General features: G+C 40.4%; 1 protein-coding gene across 3 annotated transcripts in view; it reads left to right on the top strand.

Annotated features, from left to right (window-relative positions):
- Positions 1 to 23,651, top strand: part of DLG5 (discs large MAGUK scaffold protein 5) — a 107,806-nt gene that overhangs the window by 45,518 nt on the left and 38,637 nt on the right. For all 3 annotated transcript variants that reach the window (XM_037399849.1, XM_037399848.1, XM_037399850.1), the window contains exons 3-7: positions 6,513 to 6,678; positions 11,740 to 11,883; positions 14,554 to 14,737; positions 18,242 to 18,501; positions 22,270 to 22,582. In XM_037399849.1, coding sequence (XP_037255746.1) covers positions 6,513 to 6,678; positions 11,740 to 11,883; positions 14,554 to 14,737; positions 18,242 to 18,501; positions 22,270 to 22,582 — 1,067 coding nt within the window. The remainder of the gene's footprint in view (positions 1 to 6,512; positions 6,679 to 11,739; positions 11,884 to 14,553; positions 14,738 to 18,241; positions 18,502 to 22,269; positions 22,583 to 23,651) is intronic.

The following is a 23,651-nucleotide window of genomic DNA, read 5'->3' as shown; positions in this document are numbered from 1 at the left end:
CGCTACAACTTGATGACTTTTTCTTGCAGCCCTGTGTGGTCATGTATCTGTCCCCACCCAACTTGGCCAACTTTGACTTCAACCGACACTATTTCCTAGCTTAACCCTTTGTTAGTTTATCAGCTCAACAGGTTATTTGCAGATAGTTTTCCACTAATTGCATTTCAAGTTACTTAATCGGAGACCCCTAATTCTTACTCCACAGCAAAAGTTACCCACCTCCCACCAGACGACAATCCCTTCCCCACACTGTGTAGTTCTTTCATTCCCCATTCACATTGGCCATTTTGGCTTTTTGTGTTGTTGTGATTTCAGTTTATCGCTTTGGATGTTCTACAACTGTGTGTAACAAAGTAATCGTTTTCCCTCTTCATGGGAAGTGTTCAGTTGTAGGTGTGGTTTATGATACTCTTTCAAAGATAAACACCCCTTCCTTGTCTGAAAGAGTGATTTATTTATTTCCTCTGACAGCCTATAGGAATCTCTCATTGTATTTCTTGCTTTTTTTGACGAACACAAACGGGAAACGTGTGTTTGGGAAAGAAACCTCAACAGTTAACACGTACTGACAAAGGAATAAGTGACAATATTACACCTGCTGAAAGGCCACAAATGAATGACTTTCTGTCCTGCAGTGACTGCTTTCAACGTTCCACCTCCTCACTAATCAGCCTCTCTATTCAGAAGTCATTTTCCTCTAAGATTTGGCCTCAATAATTGAATTAAACCTCTTTTTATAGGTTTATTTCCTATGTGATTTTCTCATCCTTTGATGTAAACTAAGCACCTGTTCAGTTGACTCAAAACAAGACTTTTAACTTAGGAAATTTACACCCTCTTGCACAAACTTGAAGTAACTTCACTCATTATGTAGGTGTCTCTAGGCTTGATCCTTAATGCCTTTACCTAATTTTTGTATGTTTGTTAATAATAATTTTCTCTTACATAAACAGCACTCTGAATAGCTTAAATGTATCATCACTGACTTCTGTGGTGACCATTTCCAGGCAGCTGTGGGTTGACACATAACCATGAACAGTGTTCTCTCAACTCCTGACACATCAGAGGTACCAAAGGATTACCTCGTGGATGTGATGCCCCGTTTAAAAAAAAACACCAAACCCACACAAAACATAACTAACAACCAAGCAAAAAACCAGTAACCACACAAAATTTAATTTTTCTGATCAATACTGATGCAGTCTTAGAGGAGGGATGTTGGGTTTGGTTTTTTTTTTCTCTTTTTCTTTTGTCTGGGTTGGGTTTGGAGGTTCTTTATTGTTTGTTTTTATCATTTCTGGTAATGAATGAATTTGATTTAATTTTTTGGTCTCTTGAAGGTTCTGTATAGATGGGGCTTGAGAACCACTAAGGAATAGCTGACAACTCCCTGCTATTTTGTTTGCTATATCTTTTTAACATTTGGCAGTGCCCGGAAGAAGTATCTGAAGATACAGATGATCTGTAATGCTTTGAATGGGAACACAGGGTGTGCGAATACCCTTCTGCTGTGCTCCGGACAGTGGGCCTGTAGCACAGCGTCTCTCACTACTCCCTGAGGCCCGGTATCAGTCTGTGCATCCAGGAAATCCTTTCGGTGTCAGTTTGCTTTTTGGGGCTATAAAACAGTACAGTGAGACGATGCTCACAGCTCCTCTGCAGGAGACATGAAGGGACGAGCGCTGGTGGAGCCCTGTCCCCCCGCGGTGGGTGTGCAGCCGTTGCCCCTAGTTGCCCCCCTGGGTTCGGATGCTTTTGGCTGGGGTTTGCTTTCAGTGCCTGGTTGTAAGCCTGGCAGACGTAGGGTTTGAGCTTTCTCACCAGCGAGCTCCTGAATATCCAAACCCAGAAACTTCAGCCGTATTTTCCTTGGTCATTGTAACAGATTATATTCTTCATTGTGTTTTAGCTCAGCAAAGTTCTGCAAGGACTTTTTGAAGTGACATATCTGTTGGTTTTTTTTCCCACAGCTCCTTGCTATTTTTGAGTGTTAGGTTGTACATTTTCTTTCGTGTTGATCTTTCTAGAGCCATTGCTCAGTTTTTTCTAATGTCTTAAACTTAGTGAAGTTGAAAGTTTGTTTTATGTGCTGCTGGGTTTGTTTAGCTGGTTACAGTCTGCATTAAAACAAATCCTGAAGCGCTACCCATTCTTTTGTCCTTGCACGTTACACGATCCTCACTGCTTTCATAACCTAGTAGGTTTTCTGTCTGTCAGATGAAACTGTTTCTGCAGTTCATTATTTTTACCTTTCAGTTTCTTTTCCTCAATGTACAGCTGCTTGGTTTTGCTAATGTTTAACTTCACCTGCAAGCAGTTCTGTTCCGGGCTCTCCACTATTTCAAGACCACTTCAAAAGATATATCTGAAGATATATCTCTGAATGATAACTTCTGATATGTAATCCTGTTCTAGTCCTCATAAATTATTGAAAGAAAGTAAATATTTTAGCATGCGTTTTCTTACAGCAGGTATAAGTCTTTACTCCCCACGCCTTCCTGAGCCTGGGGAGAAACCCTGTTGATCATGCTTTGCAATACATCTTGCAAGACTCTTTTAATGTTTTCTGTCATGATTTACAAGGCCGTAAAGAAATAATATTCTGAACATCCCTGCTGATATTTTTTATAAAAGAAGCAATGGAAAAGGCTTGGCTGTACAACGAATAGTCTCCTATTTGTTTGCAAGCAAGAATTGGCGCAAATTGCTAATATAAGCTGAAAAAAATCTGCGTACCGTTCAGGCATTCTGTTAGCTTGTAACAGATTGCTTTTTGAATTAGTTGAACCTGCCATACAAGTGTATTTCTCAGAGTAATGAGTGTCTTAAAATTCAGAATATGGTAATAGTAGGTCTTGAAAGTAGCAGTTTACGCATTGGTGCCCATTTTCCCCCCTCAGTATTATATTGATTGTATTGATTCAGCATTATGGTACAGTTTTCCCAGCCCTGTTTCTCTGAAAATGTTGGTTTGGTGTTTTCACTTCAAAAAGCGTGCTACCCCATCCCCAGATATGAAGCTAACTGAGCAGTGGTTTGTGCGTGGCTGTATTATCTTTTCAGTCACTGATGATTAGAGTAATCAGCGAGTATTGTATTTTATATGTGCTACAATAATGGAGCTTTGCGGTTTCTGCGAAGCCTGGCACTTGGACTATAATTATGGAAGATGTGATTGCTCCCGCATCTGTTTAAGACTTTGCTTTTCTGCAACGTATGATGGAAATCCTGCAGATTCTTGCTCTAGATGAAGTCAGCGCATACCCAGGACTTCATGCACGTACCGCATTCGGGCCAAATGCCTTCTGCCCACGTGCCACATCCCTGCTGGCAGCTGCGTGGGAGCCGGTGCAGCACTGCTGGCCTGGAGGCTGGCCGCGGAGGTGGCTGCCATGCGGCTGGGCGCTCAGCGCCGGGCACAGCTCGTGTGAGACATGAGTCATGAGGCTCACCGAGGCAGGTGAATGAGTTGCGCTTGGCAGGACGTGCAGTAAATACATTTTCAGAAATCCAGGTTGTCTGAGAAAGCAGGTGAGTTACTGACAGGTGACATAATTTGGATAATGGCGATTTAGCCTTTAGGCTTGTGCATTTGAAGACTGGTACGACTGGTTAAAGCGCAGCTAGGAAGTACTGTTGTGTAAAATACGCAATCAGACGGAAAAAGAATACAAAGCTGGAAGCACAAGTCACCTTCCTTCTACTGCATCAGGATGTCAGATGCACTAAAAGGCTTTTAGCATTCAGCTATAAGAGCCCCATTAAAGGAAACGAAGAGTATTGAATTTTTCTGATAAAAGAGGAGTTTACCAATTTTAATATTTTTTGTTCTTGTAACATCCACAAATCTGATTTAACATTTATAAGACCTGTTGTACAACTGGTGAAAATGTAAGCTTATTGGTAAATCCAGCAAAGAGAAATGTTTGGGACTTGTCTGAAGGATAAGCATGGGAATATCTGGATTGTGTTGGTCTGGTTTTACAGCACTTAAAAGGCTCTTGGCTGGTATTATGTGTTGACAACCGTATCGTTGCATTTGAGATGGAAGTATTTGTTGATGTGCTTGTAAAAAGTGACAAGTTAATGAAAAATAACCTTTTCTGGTACTAAGACGAATGGCTTCACATGAGTCAAGTAAGCTGCTTTCCTGAGGCTAATTAGCCTGTCTTTATTTAAAGCAGTCTTGTCTTGCTTAGCACAGTTCTGGGGCTGGGGGCACAAATGTTCTCCATGCCTGCAGAAGATTGTCACTGGGACGCTGCCAAAGCTGGTGGGGAAAATGGGTAGAGGAGCAGAGGTCTGACTCTTGCCTCCTTTTACTATGTTTTAGATTCCAGAGCATTGTCGGATGCTCGTGTAGGACATGTGTGGCAGATGCTGTCCTTAGGCCTGCTGTGGGGTTACCGCTGGTACTAGTGAGGGGCTATGGTTGATCCACTGCCCTTCCCTCCCTGTCAAACACACCGGCCTTCCTGATTCAGCTCCCCCTTCCTCTTCTGCCCCTTCACATCCCGTTCATCTGTTTAGCCCCAGGATGATAGATAAGCTTTTGAACTTCTTCGTAAGGATGAGAAGGGGAGTTTTTCAGCATTACACGTTTTGGTGCATCAGCTCGAGTGAGAAGATGTGCAGGTTGCTACTGAATTTACCCAAGACCATGCCACCTGTCAGTACCTGCATCAGGTTTGTGTGCCGTTAGCTTTTCACTTGTTGATGAAACTCCCTGCTCGTTGATGGATTCATTTGGAATAGTTTGGGATGTATACGCTGAGGGGTTTTTATCTGACGATTTGTTTTCTTCCCTGTTTATTCCCTGTATCATTAGCCTAGGATAGTGCATTTGTATGATCACTGGTTTCTGTGTAGTTTTGCTTTAAAAATTATGTCGAATGGTTCTCATTTTACCAAAAGAAAGGATAACTGCATTTGAAAAATGTGAGGTCCTCAGTCAATATGGGTGAAGGGGCTCCACCTGGGTGGAGTGAAACAAAGGAGCAGGAGAAAGCCCAAATGCAGCTTCCATTGAGAATTGTTTAGAGCAGTGGGGTGTGTGTCTTTCTGCAGAATGCAGGCTGTTCCTGCAAGATCGATTTATTTATTTTGCTACTAGAGCATTTACATACGTTATTATGTAATGTTTAGATTAAAAGATCAGTCTGTGCTCATAAATTCTCATTGCAACATTACAGTAACAGCTGAAAGGAGTAAGAACAGGGGTGCTATCGATCTAGATGCTGTACGCACGGTAGCCCTGAGCCTGCAGTCATTTTGCCATGGGAACTTAAAAACGCACATAGTTCTACTTAAAAAGTTGGAGGGATTTTTTGCATTCTGCAACACCTTCCTGAGCTGGGTTTAGAGATAAAATGCCAATTCTTGCAAGTTGTTAGCATTTGATCTGATGAAATCACTGTTTGCAGCTCTTTCTTTGAAAAGACAGTGATCAGAGAGCGTGATTTCATTATTGTATCTTGGTGCTTCAGTTTAAAAAAAGGCAGAAAACAGGTGCACCCTAACAAGTTAATACATACGTCAGCAACTTGTTTCAGTTGTATAGTTATGCAAACTATTCCTAGGATTTCTGAGTTGTAGAAAATCGTCATCTCCTGTATAGATTTAGGCCTTTAACTTCCACATCTGTGACCTGTATCTTGGAGTTTGCTCTCATGCATCTGGGATTAAAATGAGCAGAACTAAAATTAAGATTGAATTAATTGTCAGCATGTTGTATGTATCTTGGTATATCTGTCTGAGAAGACACTAGCCATCACCGTTCACCTTTGATGTTAAGAAAGCTGAAGGTTAAAAGATCCCACGGATCTCTTTAACGTATGACTGTCCCTTAGAGGAAACGCAGTGATTGTGACGTGCTCCTTTTAGCCACTGTTGTTAAAAATGAAGCCCGTTTGTCATGATTTATTGGCAAGCCAAATCTTTAACTTCACATATTGGACTGATAAATTGCGTCATGTGAAAGGGTAGAATTGCGTTAAAAATAAATGTTGGCAGTAGTGCACAGCAGGTTAGTGTGTCTGGACTGCTAGGTAAAGGAAAAAGAAAAGAGCCCTCGTGCTGTAGCAGTTTCTCTGTCACTGGGGTGAGTTGACATGGGTGGAATTATTTTTTTTTTAAAAAAGCAAGAACATGGTTCTTTGATGGAAATAACGTTGTACCAGTGACTTCTGCCATGGTGGTAGTTTCTGAGGTCTTTGCAATTGTGACTGCAAACTTGCCTCGCCTCTTAGGCAGCTTGTAAATTCATGAGTGAGCAAGGAACTTACTCCTGCAAACTTAACTTGAAGCAGAGGGCCTTTCTGCTAGTGTGGGGGCTGACTGGAGTTATTCTTGGGTCAACAAACTGATGAAAACTTCCATGACTTGCTTCATTTTTTGAACAGGGTTCTGCAGCCAGAAATACAGGATTTGTAAAAGTAGTGTTAACTTCTTTAATGAAGTTGTATCGTTCTTCTGAGGAGTTCTCTGATGCCAATCACTTCTCTTTCGATCAGGTACGACTGGTAAAGCATCATCTCCACCACCTGTAATAGACACAAGACAGATGAGCGAGAAGCTGGAGACGATACTGTATCAGCTCCGTCAGGTAACTCGAGAGAGGGATGAGCTGCGCAAGCAACTTGCACTTTCATCTCCTGGATCAACTTTTGATGACTGCAGGTAAAAATAAAGGAAATGCAACATTTTAATTTAGCTGTCAGTAGCGTTTTCAAGCGTATTGGTGCCTGCTTGCCTGTAAAGCAGCAAGGATATTGCAAAGTATGTATATGGCTTGCAACTCGCTTGCATCCTGGTGATGTGTGACAGAGGTGACCGCATCCAGGTTTCAGAGCTGCCTGTTGAATGCCTGTTCCCCATTTCTCCAGCAGTTGTCCTGTGGGAATGAGGGGAGCAGAGCTCACCTCCATGTTGAGAGAAGAAAGCAAAGAAGTTTTTTAGGTTTCCTGGGTTATGTGGTAGGAAGAGAAAGAAGACAGTGGCTGAAGCATTTGCTGTTTTGAAAGCAAGAGAGAAGAAAGGGAAATAGCTCTGAATGCTTGGCTGGAGGACAGAAATTAGGAGAGGAAAAAAATCTTAGTTGTTCCTGTGCTTCTGCAAGGAGAGAAAGGCTTGGACTTCTGTTGAGGGGAGAATGTGGGGGGTTTTTTTTGAAATATGCTTTCTGGTATACATATATTGAGGGACTGTGTAACATTAGCATGTTGAGAGTAAGGAACTGCCCTCCACTAAGAAGTTGTGGGTGCTGCCATATTAAAATAACACTTGTTCAGAGTCAGTTAATGACCAGCATCCTTATGCAGCTTGTTCTAATCTGAGGGTTGATAAGTTATGAGGAAGACAGTGGTCAAGGAGAGTATGAGTTAATTGTAGATGTGGGTTTTATCAGGCAGGAAACAGAACTGGTTTATATTATAAAGTTAAAGATCTGTTAATGTTTATAGATGTGACTTTGGGCACAGTGAGCAGGTGCTTTCTGCCTGCAGTGAGCAGATGTGAGAGACATTTTTTTGAACCTTGGAAGAAATTGTCTGTCACTAAATCTGAAATAAAAGCAAAGAACAGATTTTCTTGGAGGTGTTTCCGTGACGCATAGCTTCTCTTCCCTTCAGTGTTTTATTGTTGTATCTGTTACTTCTTCATCTCTGTCTGTACATGGTCAGGTGGTTATTTAAGCTTTTTGTCCTTATGAAAAAGGTCAAGATTTAAACCAGTGACCTGAAATAGAGAGAAACTGAGTGTTTTATTCACTCCTTAGCTACTCATCTTAATGCCCTCTTCCTCCCCCCGTGAGTTTTGAGAGCTACTTCAAGAGCTTTTTGCTCTGTCTAAGGGTCCCCAAGAATTGTGGGGATGGGAGAGGAAAAGGCAATCAAATGTCAACATCTTTTGCATAGCTTCCAGTTATTTATTTATACAGAGGGATTTCTTATTTCAAGTCACTAGAGCTTAGGCATTGAGGATTTTATAGCTTACAGTAATGTTCTCCATAATCCTGGGTGCTATTAATAAAGTTCTCATGAGCTGTCCTCTGGACTGCTCTAGTTTTTTCTCATTAACTGTCAAATCAATTTTCTATTGCTAGTGTAGAGTTTCTGTGTTGTGGAAAATATAAATGTTTACAGCTTAAAGAACAACTCATCAAAATAATCATTGTATTTGGGTAGTGCTTCGGCAGTTTGCTTGTTAGATGGAGGATGCTGCCTTCCAGACGATTAAATATTTGAAGAGTGGGAAATGAATGAAGATGATTAGTTGACTTTTTTTCCTTCAGTATAAAAGCAACTACTTCTCCCATCCGCATAAACATCTATGGCTTTTGAAAGCTTGCTGGTATGTCTCTTTTTCCCACCTTGTTTTGCATTCTTTCCTCATTTAAACCTGATCTTCAGCCTTTAGGAGTCAAAGCCCAGACATGGCAAACTTAGGCTGAAGTGTGGAAGCTGGAAATTCATTATTTAGATGGTGACTTGACCTACCCCGGAAGGGCTTTTGCTTTCCTGGCTGTGCAGGCTGCTTTAACCGTGGCTGTACCGCGCACAGGTGGTGAGGAGGCAAATCTTGACACGTCGCGATGGCGTGCTTCAGAACACTTGCAGCTCGCAACACATTCATGGGCTGGGCTGCGCTGGCTGTGAAGGCTGGCCGTTGCAAAACCCAGAGCTGTTTTCTGAAGCAAGTGTTGGCTCAAGCCTAGAGCAGCGAAAGAGGAGCTACAGAAGTGGATTGTGATGTGCTGAATCAGACAAATATGTGTCATCCTGCTGGACAGGAGTAGGATTGCTCATGCGGTGCTTGTGTCACTTGACAGTAGCTGTGTGTCTGCACGTGTTGTGGTGATGAAGCAAAGGTTTGAGCAAATCATTTGGCGTGCTCGAGGTGCATTTTGTAGGCTTCACTTTGCTGTTGTTCATACTTTTGTAGTACTAGAAGAGGACTGCAATACAAGTAACCCCCCTGAAAACTGCCTTTGAGAAGAGACCGTTTGATGTGTAATCTGTAATTTGGTTTTGGTGGAATTGCAACAGTAAATGATAACGTTTTCAAGTTGTTGGGTAGGCATCGCCCACAAGGTTGGATCTGCTGTTGGCATTAGCTTTTATGTCAGCATCAAATACATGTAAATGTCTGTCTCACCATGGCCTTGATTTACGCTCAGGGTAATTCCACTGGAATACAAAGGCTTTTTAGAGTCATTACGTGAATATCAGAAAAAAAGCCGGACCTTTGGATACCGGCATTTTAAATGTTATTAACGTTTGAATCAATGCTTCCAAAACAGGAACTGACACCTCACCTTTACTGAAATCATGTTTTGAATATGTTGATATCTTGAATATTTGATATTCATACATTGAAATCTGTATTTTGTGAGGCATTTTAGAATAAAACTGTGGTGGTCTTCCTTAAACAAGACCTGGCCGCTACCTGCATTTCAACGGCCTGCTTTGTTGCAACAGTTCTGATTTTTGACTTCTGACCAATGTTCCTCTTGCGCCTATCCCTGTTTTTCTTGCTGAGACATAAAGCCTTGGAACAGCACTGTGAACATATGGCCTTGACTACCCAGGTGGTTTTTATTTTGTGTAGATGAGCTAGCAAGCAGGATGTGACTGGTGGCATGGTTGATCCTTCCTCCTTGTGTAGGTAGGCTCACCGTAGTTCTGAGACTGACCTCATAGTTACTTTTTAACAAAGAAATCATACCCTGAAATATTTTGCACAAATAGGAAATTATGATTGCAAGCTTAATAGGAACATGTGTTAGTGGGTCTTGGTAAGCTAAATGCTTCAGCTGAGAGTTAAACTGTTCTTCAATTAACGTCATTTTAATGACTGTGGTGGACAGATGGTGTCTACTTTCAATAATTTCACTCTAAAGTCTAATTTAAAATAATACTTGGGGTTTTAGTGATTCTGTCAAGGGTGTGAGCATTTCAAATTGAGTTTTACTTACGCTAACTAGGGCTGGATTTTAAAAGAAAAACACAGCAGTAGTTGCAGTAGTATGTCCGTAACGCTGGACGAATAATGTGGTACTTCTTTTGGCATCCCTAAACAGTGAATTAAAGGGGAAAAAAACCAAACAACTAAAAAATATCCCTGTAGATGTGACTTGAATATTGGGTTATTTTATACGAATTTGCCTTTCAGTTGTTGCTAAAATCTGTCAGTCAAGGAAGGGGTTTTTTTGGTTTTGTTTTCCCCCAGGAGCACTTCTCTGGAGAAGGGAGGAAAAGAAGAATTACAGTTGAAGGCCTTAATACTCAGCAACCCAGATGCAACTGGGTTGCTAAAAAGCGCCTTCACGTCATGCACAGACTCCCTAAAAGTCTGTGAATCAGACGTGGCTGGCACTTTTTTTTAACAACTCTCCCCACTGCAGCAGTGCAAAACCATTTTCATTTTGATTCAATTGCCAGCTGCATTTCAGTTCCACAGTCCGTGTTGCTGGTTTTGTATGAAGCAAAGAGAATTCTGATGGCTTTTCAGGCTGCGCTTACGGCAGAGCCATTTGGGAGGGAGGGAGGTGGGAGGGAGAAAGGGGGGGTTGTGCAGCAATGGAGCAAATCTGCTATGAGAATAAACAGACTGAAATTAGAAAGCACTTGGGGTTTTGTGTGGTTTTTCTTATTGTTGTTGTTGGTTTGGGTTTTTTTTTCCATTGTCTATGAAGTGATATCAGACCCAGGAGATGCTAAGAGGGACAGCTGTCAGAAGCTTCATGTTGAAACTAGAAAATTCAATGGTGCAAAGATTTTGTGACCATGTAGAGGAGGAACAGTTCAATTGAGAGTCACTGTTAGATGCTTAGTGTTTCAAAACAAGAAGGCATAAGCCTGCTAATTTAGTTTCTAGCATGATTTATGATTTTGCTAATGAAGTATCATGTGCAAGGACCACACGTTCTTGACATAACCTGTGTTCGTCAATTGCTTGACAAGGTAGATTATTTTAGAAAATTTCTCTTCTTGTGATCACGCTGATATACTGAAAAAAAAAAAATCAGTCAAAAATTTTCTCTTGATTGACTTTGGCTTTCACTTCGTTTGACTTCATGAATATTGCTAATTGGAGGTTATATTGTATTGGCGATTCCTAATAATCATTTCAACAAAATTTGGGTTGTCTTAGAGAACTGTGAGGTAGATTCTGACATGTTTTCTCATTCGTTTCTAGTAGCTTCAAAGAACATGGTAACACTCAATCAGATACGCGATTCAGCAGAATGACTTGGTCAAATTATTTGGAATTCAATGCTCAATTAGTCAGCCTGGTCAAATTCTGCTGGCACAGGTGTGTGTGTTTGGTGTCCTGCTGGAAGTCTTTCTCCCAGCCCTAACTCTGACTTTCTGAGGGAGCTATAGACAGGGTCCTCCAGCTGCTGCCTAGATGAGAAGTTTTTCCTAGCTCAGGTCTCCGTGCAGCCCTTCTTCTCAGCGCCACTCTCCCCGCTGCTCTGGGCTTTTTCTTTGGGAGTTTGGATGTGGTAGCGCAGGGGAGCCGTTGTTACGTCTCAGCATAAAACTCATACAGGTTAAAGTCAGCGAATTTTTATTTCCAGTTGCATCTTAACGCGAAGTGGTCGGTATTTAAATTAAAGCATGTTATAACCTAAGTATCAGCGGTTTTGTGTGATAGTATTTTTTATTGGATTGTTGTTTCATTCTCTCGTGAAATCCAACGTGGCTTATCGACTGCACATCCTTTTTTCCATGCTAGGCCTAGTCCAAAACCAAACCATGATTATGAAAGGCTGAAGATTCAGTGCATGAAGGCCATGTCAGACCTGCAGTCTCTGCAGAATCAACACACCAAGACGCTGAAAAGATGTGAAGAAGCAGCAAAAGAGGCAGATTTTTATCAGTAAGTATTAGCAAAGCTGCACAAGGTAAGAGTTTACCAGTCTGTGCTAGACCATAAAGTAGTAGAACATGGTGATCAAATAATTTTTTTAATTCTCTTTTTTCCACTTCAATGGCAAGATTAATGTTTGCCTCCATCATACTTTTCTGGCCTATTTGAAATTATAAAGCATGGATTGCTTGTTTTACTTTTAGGAATTTGGAATGGAAATCCCTGATGTCTTGGTGGGACACTGCCAAGGAAAGCTGAGTTACCGCATGGCAGTTACAGCCCGGTAGCCTTGCTGTCAGGCTGGAGAGCAGCACAGAATTTGGGGAAATGTCATTTCTTTCTTTTTTTTTTTAACCAGTTGTGATAGCTCTTATGCTGATTTCTGTAAGCTTTAACATAGGCTTAGACCAGTTGTAAGCATTTATGAAAACATGATAACATAGGGTGCAAATGGTGACTATTTCTAGCATGCATTTCTGTTTATCAGTAGTTGTTGGTACAAGTAGCAACATGTTTTCTTCTCTTGAAAGTAACACAGCTCAGAACTAGAAACGCAGATAAATTGTTGGTTTGAAGTTTATTGCACTAAAAAGTACGACTGGTATTTAACGACAGCATTTGTTTTCATTGGGGGTGGTAGCTCTTACCCAGCACTTTCACCCACACCTCACCAAGCCTTTAAAGATAGGCATCGTTTCCTTACGTTCTTCTTCCAAAACCTGAAAATTCAAGGTTGACGACAGGTACAGATGTGGCAAATTGTGTGGCAGCTTTACAACGAGATTTATTCTTAGTTTCATTTGAGGATTTTCAAGTACTTTAGTGCAAAGCGTTAGTGTTTTCTACATGGTAGATGGTTTGGGGTTTTTTTCCCCAGAGCTAAATTATCTGTCTGTCCAATGCTGATGTGAAACTTTTGTATTCCTTATTCTAAAAAAATGAGTGTTTTGATCACTGTATTTAGAAGTTCTGTGGTCCCTGGAACATACTGTGTTATATTTTATGTATTTCAGTATTTTCATGATAGGATAAAAGGATTTACCTCCTCCTATCAGGAGAAAAACTCAGTTTTACAAGATGCAGTGAGTGATTGAAATACTCAAGTATACCAAGAATACAGGCATATTCCTCAGAGACCAACAATTTTGGCTTTGGCAAAATCATGCATAGATACAAGTATAAGCTTTTGCATTTGCACTTACTACAGACTAAGATTATCTTGTCAGAAGTAAGTATAGCGAAGTTGAATGGATTCAGAGGTAACTCTTTTTATTATAAGAACAAACTTAATTGGATTTGAATAATTCAGTTTCCTACTTAAAACTTCTGGGAGGCTGAAACTCACTGTTGGAGTTTAGGTGTCCAAAACGTGACAACACATGTTGAAATCTATGTATGCAATTCCTGTTCATTCTGACTAATTCTCAGGGTGAAGAAAGGAACTGTGTAGAAGACACTATTCAAATGTTGTTTTCTCCTGCAGTAATTCTTAAAACCGCATTTTTGGTTGGTTGTTTTTTTAAAAGTTACCATTCTGAAGAATTTATGATTTCCAACAAAATCTGAGTAACAGCAGATTAATAATCTGCATGTAAAGATTGTGTGTTTAATTGTATGAATATAATTTATTAAAGGCTTTTTTTATTGTTATTTTAGCAGGCTGTTCTAATTTTAAGGAAACTGGTTTTAATACTTTCAGTCATTCTGTGCAGGAAATGTTGGTGCTTCACTTCATGAGGAAGGAATACAAAGTACTTTAAATTTGTTCAGTTCATTGTGTGTTATGTGGGTTTGTTTTGTTTGGGTTTTTAATAAATATGGACTTTAAACATTGTACGAGCAGGTGTCAGAGTGTGGTTTGAATCACTGTTTCAACAACAGCAATACTTATCAGTATTCAAATGTCACTTTTTATTTGATCTGCAGTAGTAAAATATATTCAGTTGATTTTTCTGCTTTTTTTTCAGCAGTGGTCTGGTCTAATTTTGGACTGCTACCTTGAATTATAATCTGAATGGTGGCCTCCTCATGTGGCTTTCAGTTTAATTTTAAGTGAGAGTGTATTTCTTTCAATAATTCTGCCTTGCATAGTGAAGTTTGGAGTAACTTTGATAGCTTTTGATGTGTGGAATGTTGTTGAAATATACATAGTGAGTTTTTGTTGGTTTGGGTTTTTTTTATGTTTGGGCAGGAGGTTGTTTGGTTTTGAAACAATAGATACAAGAGATTTTTGTAGTTTTCATCTGTATTTTGGTTAGCTGCTGCTTGGCTGAGGGGCCCAAGAGAAAGTGAAGGTGATTAGTGGGATAATTCTTGTTATCTCCATGATCATCTTATGCATTACGCCGTTTCTTCTTGTCTGGTTTTGTTTGTTTGTTGTTTTTTTTTTAAATGGCAATGAAATGACACTGGGGGGTGGCATAAATCCATCATCTCTTCTGATGTGGTGTAAGAGTACTGTGTACTTCTGTGTATTTTCATACTTATGTTGCTGTTTGTTTCTGATTGATTTATTTGTTCATTTTCCTGGTGCTTGGAATACCTGAATGTGCAGAATTGAGTCAGTTTGGTCAACTGTTAGGAAACCCAGGCTTGCAATGGGTTAGCACAGGACTTCATCCTGGCAAGTTGGCCTCTAAGAGTATTTTTACTTATTATTTTTTTTGCGTGTCATGACAGCACGTTGCACAGTCGGCTGCTGAGTGACCAGTCACAGCTGAAGGAGGACATGGATACCTTGAAGAGGAAAAACACACAGTTGGTGCGAGAACATAATCACCTCCAGCAGTCGTGTGAGGAAATGAAGAGGCTTCACGACGAAGATCAGAAAGAGATAACGGACCTGCGCAGCCAGCAGCAGCAGGTGAGCTACAGTTTGTAATACCCGTGCTAGAAGAAATCATGAATTGTCCCTTTGATAAAGAAGTCAAGAAAGCTGAATGTGCAGGGTTGCTGCCTTTTATGTCTTACTGATGCTAAAACATGTGCCTTAGGTTTCACAGCACTAGGGGAGAAAATAACATCTTGGATACTAAATGGTTTTCTGTCTCGAGCTGGAAAAAAGAAAAAGAGATAAAGAATATTAGGTGGTACCAAGAAATTTTGATGCAGAGATGAAAAAAATGCATATAAGGAAGATTGTATATGCATGATATTTTTTTAAGCGGATGGGAAGGTGTCAAAAACCTCAGTTGAAGTTGCAAAGTGATTAAAAAGACGACTATTTTCCTAGGGCATTTTATAGGATAGGGCTAAATTTATACTTGCATGCTATGTTTGTTTTTTGGAAAGAATAACAATAAAAAAATGAGTGATACAGATGGTTTTGGCGGGGTGCGTTTGGTTTGTTTTATTATTCTAGTGACACTAAAGGTTAGGGGAAAGATCAAGCTAAGTCTGCTTATTTAGGTTCGCAGGTGCTCTTCGGTTAGAACAACAGGTTGATGAATATTTTTTACCTTGAAACAAAAAACCCACAAGCTTTTCAGGACTGGAAGAGGTGCGCATTTCAGAACTGTATGTTACAGACTGTCTCCAGGCCGACACTGTTCACACATTCTGAAGAAGAAAAAGTAAAAGTAATAGTAAGGAGCAACTGGTTGTATCAGGTCTCTGGCTTACCTATGGAAAAGTCTGATCTCTTAGAATAGTAACAGTGACATGTGGCATGGTTAAACCGAGTTATCTCGGTTAGCTGTGTGTAGGCTGAATCACAGGGCAAACTTGCAAGTCAAACGTTAGGCTTCAGAAGTAAAACCTCTGTAAACCAGAATAATTATTTGCTAGGGTCGGAGGGGTAAAGGGCAAAGCAGCACGTTGGAGGTGCTGAATGGCGCTTCAGGAGGTGTGTGAGGGCTAGTGCGACGAAGAGCAGAGATTGGTATTTCCTTTTGATCCCTCCCTTTAATGTTGTCTCGAGAGTTCTGCTGTGAAATGGTTTGGTGGCTTAGTTCAGAAGACAGCTGCAATGGTTTGCTCTGTAAACCTGGGCATAAGGCTTCCTTGTCCTGTGCCTCTGTTTCCCAGCCTGCAAAGCAGGGTTGTAAAACCTCCAGGAGAAGGCTATTGTATTTTGAGATTCTGTCCTGAAGTTTGAAATTATCTGGCAGCACAGGAGGAAGCTGAAGTATCAATGTCAGTATTTATTAAAAGACGTTCAGTCTTGCATCAGCATCATATTTAAGCCTTTGAAGAAAACTGTGTCCATGACTCTGAGTGAGAAAGTTGTGTAGCTCCATTTCTCAGCACGTCAGAGTGAATCATGGTGTCTTGAAAGGGCACCAAGAGTCTTATCTGGTCTGTGTTATTTCTCATCTGAATTAGTCTGACTCTGTGTTGATCCCTCTGACACGTTGTTTTGTCATCAGGCGTAGCAAAACCCAACATCTTGGCGGCCTCAGAGAGCAAAAACTTTTGATCGGGTTACTCTTCATGTGGGATTGTCATGGATTTGCTGTGTAGCAGCCGATCAGCTGAAGTTCCTGCTGCTTGCATGTGAGGTGTCCTGTCACCAGGGCTGTCTCTCTTGGTCCGGCTGGGGCTAGTGACTTTTTCTCAGACTGGACTTAGACTGGGAGATCTCCCTTGCTACATGGTTTCTTCTTCATGGCCTTGCTGGCTTCCTCTGTCAAATCTCTTTTAGCAAGCTTATGCCGAATTCCATCCGATTTCTAGTATATTTGTCCTTTATTTTTTTAGTGTGTTTTCAGCAAAAAGACATTCCAGATGCACTGTAGACCTCAGAAGTGGTTTCTTTCTGTTTGGATTCTCAACTACTTGGTTCTCAAACCTGTTCTCAAAATACTTTGGGAAGTAGTCTTCAGGAAAATGGCTCTTTTGACGGGTTTAAATCATCACGTATTTGCACTGTACGTGTGCCTACCTTTTGTCACGTTTAGCTTATCTGAAATGGTTCACTGCGGCATGCTGGTGGGTCCAGCCCTGTGCGGGGCGTGCTGCCGCATCCACTGCGGGCAGGGGGTGTACCGAAACAGCCGTGCCAGGCTCCCCGCACTGCAGCCTTGTACCAGGACCGCTGTATGAACAGGAGCTTGCTGCTTTTCCATCTCTTGGTTAGTTAAGAGACTGGTGTCAGGCTGAAGAACTTTCTCTCTCTTACCTTGCCCCTGTGGAGGAGTGGTTCCCCGACAGTGATGGTTATCATCTGCCGCCTATGGGCAGCGAGTGGTGGGCAAGGAGCAGGCAGGCTCCTTCTGTCTCCTTTCCTTCTGGGCTGTAGGTTTCTTCTTGGTCCATAGGCATCCAGGTTGTTCCATGTTCAGGAACTGGTCCTTACCCTGAATATAAGGCACAAAAGAAGATGACGAGCTGATCTGTGCGTACAGGGTAGCTGCTCTGTGTATGGTTTCAACTTCTTACAAAGCTCTGTTGTCTCTTCCTTCTAATTTTTTAGTACTTTTTATTTCCAGATAGGTAGGAATGTGCCTTTGTACGCTGGTGTTCAGATTGTATAAACTCCTGACACCTCTCTATATAAAGCACTGCTGTTTCTTCCCACTGCTCCATCAAGGCTAATTATCAATTTAAAAGACAAAAATGGGAAAAAATGAGAATAACATTAAAAAAAAAGGTAAAAAATGAAAAAGCAAGGCCTCATTTCAGGCATTTTTTTCCCCTTTTGAGAAGGAAGAAGGACTAGATTTGCTGAAGCTCATTAGAGGCTTTCTGTTGTTGTTGCTGGTCATTCATCATCAGCGTTGCTATTTACAACAAGATTCTTATGTCGATGGAAATTAATTTGAAACTAAGATTCGGGTCAGACTTTATTCATGTTTAAGTGGATTTTTCTTTTTCTGTTCATATTTTATGGATAGCTTTTGAAACAGAAGGCTGTGGGTAGTTTTCAGATGGAATACTGTATTAATATTAAAATACATGCCTGTGTGTATAACATATTTAGGGTAGATTTTCTCCTCTTGAAGTTTTACATTATTTAATTTGTTCCTGGAGGATCCAGGCAACCTGGCATGAATGCCACCTAGTGGTCATTTCTGAAATTACTGCTCTCGTCTTGGTCATCGGTGATTATGTCTTGCTAGAGCTGCCAAGTCCTTTGAAAACAACGTGAGGTTTGATAACTGGTGGTAGCAATAACCATTAGAGATTTTCATGACCTTGTGAACCCTAAGTTGTGAGAAAGCATGTTTTTTGCCCAGTTACCATTAAGCAGATGTAGTAATGCTTAGAAGAGGCTCAGTGTTTCCTTAGTCATTAAAAAGAATTGTTATTAAAATGTGTTACTGTATTTTTGTCCTTACACTGTTTCTTAAATATATATTTTAAAACAGATTAATTGGGCTAGTTTAGAAACTGAGTTTATTAATTCAGTTTCTGGCATTTTTTTTAGGTTATGAAGCAAAATGGATCCTCAGAGATACTAAATAAACTTTACGATACAGCAATGGACAAGCTAGAGGGTGTGAAGAAGGATTACGATGCCCTAAGGAAACGGTACAATGAGAAGATCGCAAGTCACAATACTGATCTGAGCCGCCTAGAACAGGCTGAGGAGGAGAACAGACGTCTTCAGAAACAGATTGACATGTTAATGAAGCAAAGGGACACAGCAATACATTTCCAGCAGCAATATTCGTCCTCTCTTAGAAGGTATAATCAGGTTTTGATACCTTTGAGGTGTTCTGTGAAGGCAGTAACAATTCTAATGTAGCATCTTTTTTTTTTTTTTTTTTTCCCCCCCCCCCTAAAATTTTTCTTTGGTGTATGTTATCTTGGTGTGATGAGTAAGTGTATGTTTCTATATAAGGTTTTCTGGAAGGTTCTAGAAGGTGCAATGGGGATGGTTATTTGGAGAAACAGTGCTGCTTTTGAGAAAAGGATTTCCCAGCTGGGCTTTTGGAATTATATGAGGAATTTAACCAGTGTCTGGCTCATGTGAGAAAGGGATATTTTGCCTTTCAAGCTGTGTTTATTCTTAGTTGTAGACGTAGGAGTTGAATACAACCAAAGTTTTGTTAAACCACAGACAGTGGTTCCCAACAAACTCCTCAATGGTGAGCCCATCAACATATTTAGCTTTAGTTAGACATAAAACCTAAGTCAGTAAGAGGATATAATTTCTGAGAGGTATTTAGCAAATGAAGATGCTCTCAAGCATAAGTTAACTTTTCACGATATTGCAGACTGTGTGGGACTCCCAAGACAGAGCTTTGAGTTGGCAGCAGTTTGCTGGATGCAGACCTCTGGGAGCCTTGCCTCGCTGAGAAGGCGCTGCTGCTCCGAGCAGCAAAAGTGCCAAAGCAAAAGGGCACAGATGCCATGTCACATGACGCTGAACCTCTCTCTGCTCCCCCTTGATAATTAAGCCTACGCAGTTACCCATGTGGGGTAGGAGGAATGCTAATATACATAAGGACTCCAAAGAACATCTGTGGGTGTGTTGAGAATGTTTTCACTGACACAAGTTAGGGATAATACACAACTCCCACAGACCAAAGCCAAAACATGTTTTTTTTCCATGTTCATAGACTTCTAGTATTTCAAAAAGGTGAGATTGAGCCTAGATGGTAACGTACACAAGAATAACATGTACGTAGTTGTGAAACATCTAATAAAGTCATAGGAGAATGAGTAATAAGATAACAAGTTCTGTCATTTAAACTGCTGTTGATTCTTGGAAGCGAGGGAAAGCCTAACATATGCTACAAGAAACCCTGCAACCATGCTGATACATGCAGAAGCTCAACATATTTGTATTAAGGCTTGGTGATCTAGGTCTCCTTCTTGGGAGAAAGGCGTGGTTTGAGACAGAGCAGAGGTTGGTATTAAGCATTTGATGAAAGATATTCATGTTCCCGTGAACCAGTGATTCAACTAAAGTAATATAATTGAACTTCAGGAATTCTTGCATTTTATTCAGTTGGCTTTGGGTCTGGACTTCTTGTTTTTACTTGTTTGTACTTATAGAAACCTTTTTTTGTCTTATGTTTATACCCTTTGTCCATAACCCGAACCGTATTTCTCTGGTTGACTGATGAAAAATTTTAAAATCCATTTCAGATGTGTATACTTTTCAGAGTATAAGACTTAACAAACTTGTAGTTTGAGGATGAGTGGGTCATAAATGTCAGCACTACTATTTTTAGTTAATACCAAGTGTAAATACAGTCAAAATAGGTTTTAAAGAGAGCAGGAAGAGTGAGACTCCAGTGATGGTCCAGGGCTCTTTTTGAATTAAGCTTTGGCCTCAAAAAATATCAGAAGTGTTCAATCTGTTTTCTTTTATCTATCTATCTAAAATATCATTATCTATGTTGTCACAGTAATACACAGTGTATGAATTATGTATATGAGCCATGATGATTTAGTTGGTGAATAGTTTGCAGATTGGAAACTAGCTACAGCGGCTCCCTAATTCTGTGTGCTAAACCTTACCTTGCGTGCGTGTGTCTGCATTTTGAATGTGGGCTATGGCACGCGGATGGATCTGCCCATCATTTGCAGTTGCACTGAAGACAAAGCAGGGAGTCCTGGTGCGGGTTCTTTTCAGTATTGGTTGCTTGTTATAAACCTGTGCTTTCTGCTACCGACCCATCCAAGCCTGCCACTTGCATCCTGTTCACAACTGTTGTTACGAGTGAAAATGTGACCCAGCTGCCCGTATGGCCTCCTGAGGACCAAGGTGTGTCAGCTGGAACTTTGCTTTCAGGTTTCCTCAATTATCACTATTTAATATGAACTGTCACCTGTGGCAGAAACTTTTTTCCTCCCTCTGGCCACTTCCCCGTGCTAGTACGCTGCTTGTGCTTTTGTTGTTTTGGTGTCGTGTGGGTTTCTTGGTTAATTGGTTTGTTTTGGGGTGTGTTTATTTGTTGTTGTTGGGGTTTTTTCTCTTGTTTTTCTTCCTTACTGATACTTTATTTGCTTGTCAAGCATTGCCTTACCTCTTTTCTCCTTCCCTCTCCCCTGTGTCTTCCCACTTTTGTCCTTGCTTTGACACCCAAACAGTTTTCAAATGTACTGGGGGTTCTCACATGGCGATAAGGTTGTTTGGCATAGTCTCTTAGATTTTCTGATACATCCTTGTTTATTCTCCTGTCGCTATACATTCTCCTTACCTGCACGCTCACACTTAGGAAAAGAAAGAAGAAATCCAGCCTGTAATAGCTTAGGTCTTCTGTAATGCCAGGCTGGTGATCTCTTAAACTGAAGAATTTCCTGAAAGGAGCAGGGTGATGGTTTTGAAATTACTGGCAGCTGCCTCAGTAAAGCTATGGCAATGTTTTGAATACACTGAGGCTTTCAAGGGAATATTTGAAATAGGGTTTACAGCTTTCTGTCGGGAAAGGTCAAGCAATGTGCTGGATTAGATGAGAAACTGCACTTTTTAACTGGGAGGGGGTGTGTGTGAAAGAGAACAGTCTGCCAGAGGTTTATGGGCATCTGAAATTTGGATAACTCTAAAGGTCCACCACGGTAGGTCCAGTGTTTGCATCAGTGGCATTTACCTGTGAGTGCTGCAAGAAACATGCAAGAAAATCTTGGTGTCCGGTTGTGGTAAAACACTGCTCTCAGGAGAGGTTTCTTTTCAAACCTAATTGTGAACTTGTGTGCGGAATTGTATTCCTGCTTTTAAGAATAGTTTGTCAATATAAACACAAAAGTTACTACTTATAAATGAAATAAAACTTGTTAGGCCCTTTTTTTGGTTGAGCCGTACTTCAGTAGGTTATAGTGATGAAATATATATGTCTTCATCTGTGTTAACCGTCAAAAGTTATATTGTAAAATTTTAAGAGATTTTGCATTTCAGATTCACTGAATGACGTACCGATGGAAACAAACCGTAATGTTTGAATTACCTGTTTTCAGTTCCACTGTCTGCATTTTTACTGTAAAATCACTTTTTTCTCTTCTATCCATTACCAGCCTTGTGGCGTATTTCGGCATGTGGAAGTTGTTCGGTTTTTTTCCAGTTTCTGCTTTTGTTTCCCTTCTCTTCACATGCCTGAAAGTATGTACTGGGAGAAGGAATTCACTTCCAAGATGAGCAGAGCTCAACGCAGTAAATAAAGTTAAGCTTGTGCTATTAAATAATGGCAGTGGTTTGCGTTCCTTTTTAAGAATTTGTTATACATTTACTTTTAATATTTAAAGTAATTCTAAAGTATTTCTAACAATTTTTATGTTTCGGTGCCTTAAAGAGGCTCTCTAATGTTCCTCAGCCTTTAGGAATATTCCTGAAGCAATAATTAGTCTTAACTTTCATTTTGCAGTTCTGAGAGTACATTGTCTTAAGGTGGTCCTCTGTGGTGGCGTGTTACCAATGGATACATTCGGTGACACGGCCAAATCCTTACTGTATGAAAAAGGAAGACGAGGAACAAGTATCTTACTGGCATTTCTGCTTGGTTTTAGATTTGAATCGGTACAGCAGGAACTAAGCAACACCACAGCACAAAACAAAGAGCTGCAGAGAGAGATGGAGCGATTACAGTCGGAGGTGACAAGGTTCAAAACAATGCAGCTGAAAGCAGCAAAGGATGCAGAAAAATACAAGGAAGAAAGGGATTCAGTTTTCAATGAATACCGCCTCATAATGAGTGAGAGAGATCAAGTAATCAAAGAGGTAGATAAGCTTCAAACAGAGCTGGAGCTTGCAGAGTCCAAACTGAAGAACACTTCTTCTGAGAAGCGAGTGGCTAGTGAAGAGATGGAAGCTTTAAGACAGGTACTAACCTCTTGTTTCCATGGGGAAGGGAAATGAGTATACGTCGTTGATGCTAGGGTTAGAAATGTCTGACTGATTAATGGAAAATCAGAGTGCACTGCAAAGAGGAAATTCTGTGCTGATGTTTTCCAGTAGCAGTCCTTTTTACGATCGATTTATTAAGCTTCCATATTTGACTAGAGTACCCATCAGTTGAAATTTGCTATTCACTTGACTTAATCCTCTTCTGCTGATCATGAAGCCTTCCTTTACTGCATTAGTCTTCTATGCTTTCTCAAGTAATGCTCTCTTTAACGATATAGCTCTAAATATTCATTATTTTTAACTTCTAACCTCTACAGGACCCACTGGATACTATCTCCTATGACTTAAGACGGTACATGATAAAGTGGTCTCAAATATTTATGCAGAGCCTGTGCTGACATGCATGTACTTACTCATTTGCCCTCCTTCTGCCTTTAAGTTAAAGAGGATGTTTTGAAGATTTTTGGCTAGAACTCAGGCATGCCTTGAAGTGTGTGGAACCAGAACTCTGTATTTTTCAGCAGTATGTTCTCAACATGCTTATATCACAATCATGTTATAATGATGCTGTTAAAATTTCCAAAAAACAATTTGCTGCTCAGTTTCATTTCGGCTGACATGCATTCACTTGACCTTTTGGTTTACAAATCCTTAATTTAGCATGAAATAGATACAAGCAAATGTATTCCATTGCCTATAAATTTCATTTTACTTTTTTTCACAGCATTGCATCTGAAAAAAATGCCCTTTTATGAAAAAAATTGAGGTGTGGAGCTTTTTTAGAATGAAACTGTTGTTGAGAGGCATAGTGTGGATTGTGACATATGGCATCAGAGGTTCTAAAAATAACTTCTGGTTTTAAGAATTCATAGGTTTCAACTCTGTATATTCGTCAGTTAAGGAATTGAGCTTCTGCAGTGAGTGAAGTTTTAATATGTGTTTCGTACCTGTTGTACCTTCGTCGAAGCCATTAAGCCAATAGAAATGCCTGCCCCGGTTTCAGTGGAACCAGGGTAGCTGGTAAGGAATACTGATGGAAATGGCC

The sequence above is a fragment of the Falco rusticolus genome, chromosome 9 (assembly GCF_015220075.1).
Source record: "Falco rusticolus isolate bFalRus1 chromosome 9, bFalRus1.pri, whole genome shotgun sequence".
NCBI classification, from domain to species: Eukaryota; Metazoa; Chordata; class Aves; order Falconiformes; family Falconidae; genus Falco; species Falco rusticolus.
The sequence above is the reverse complement of the archived record's forward strand: the minus strand, read 5'-3'. Positions and strand labels throughout refer to the sequence as shown.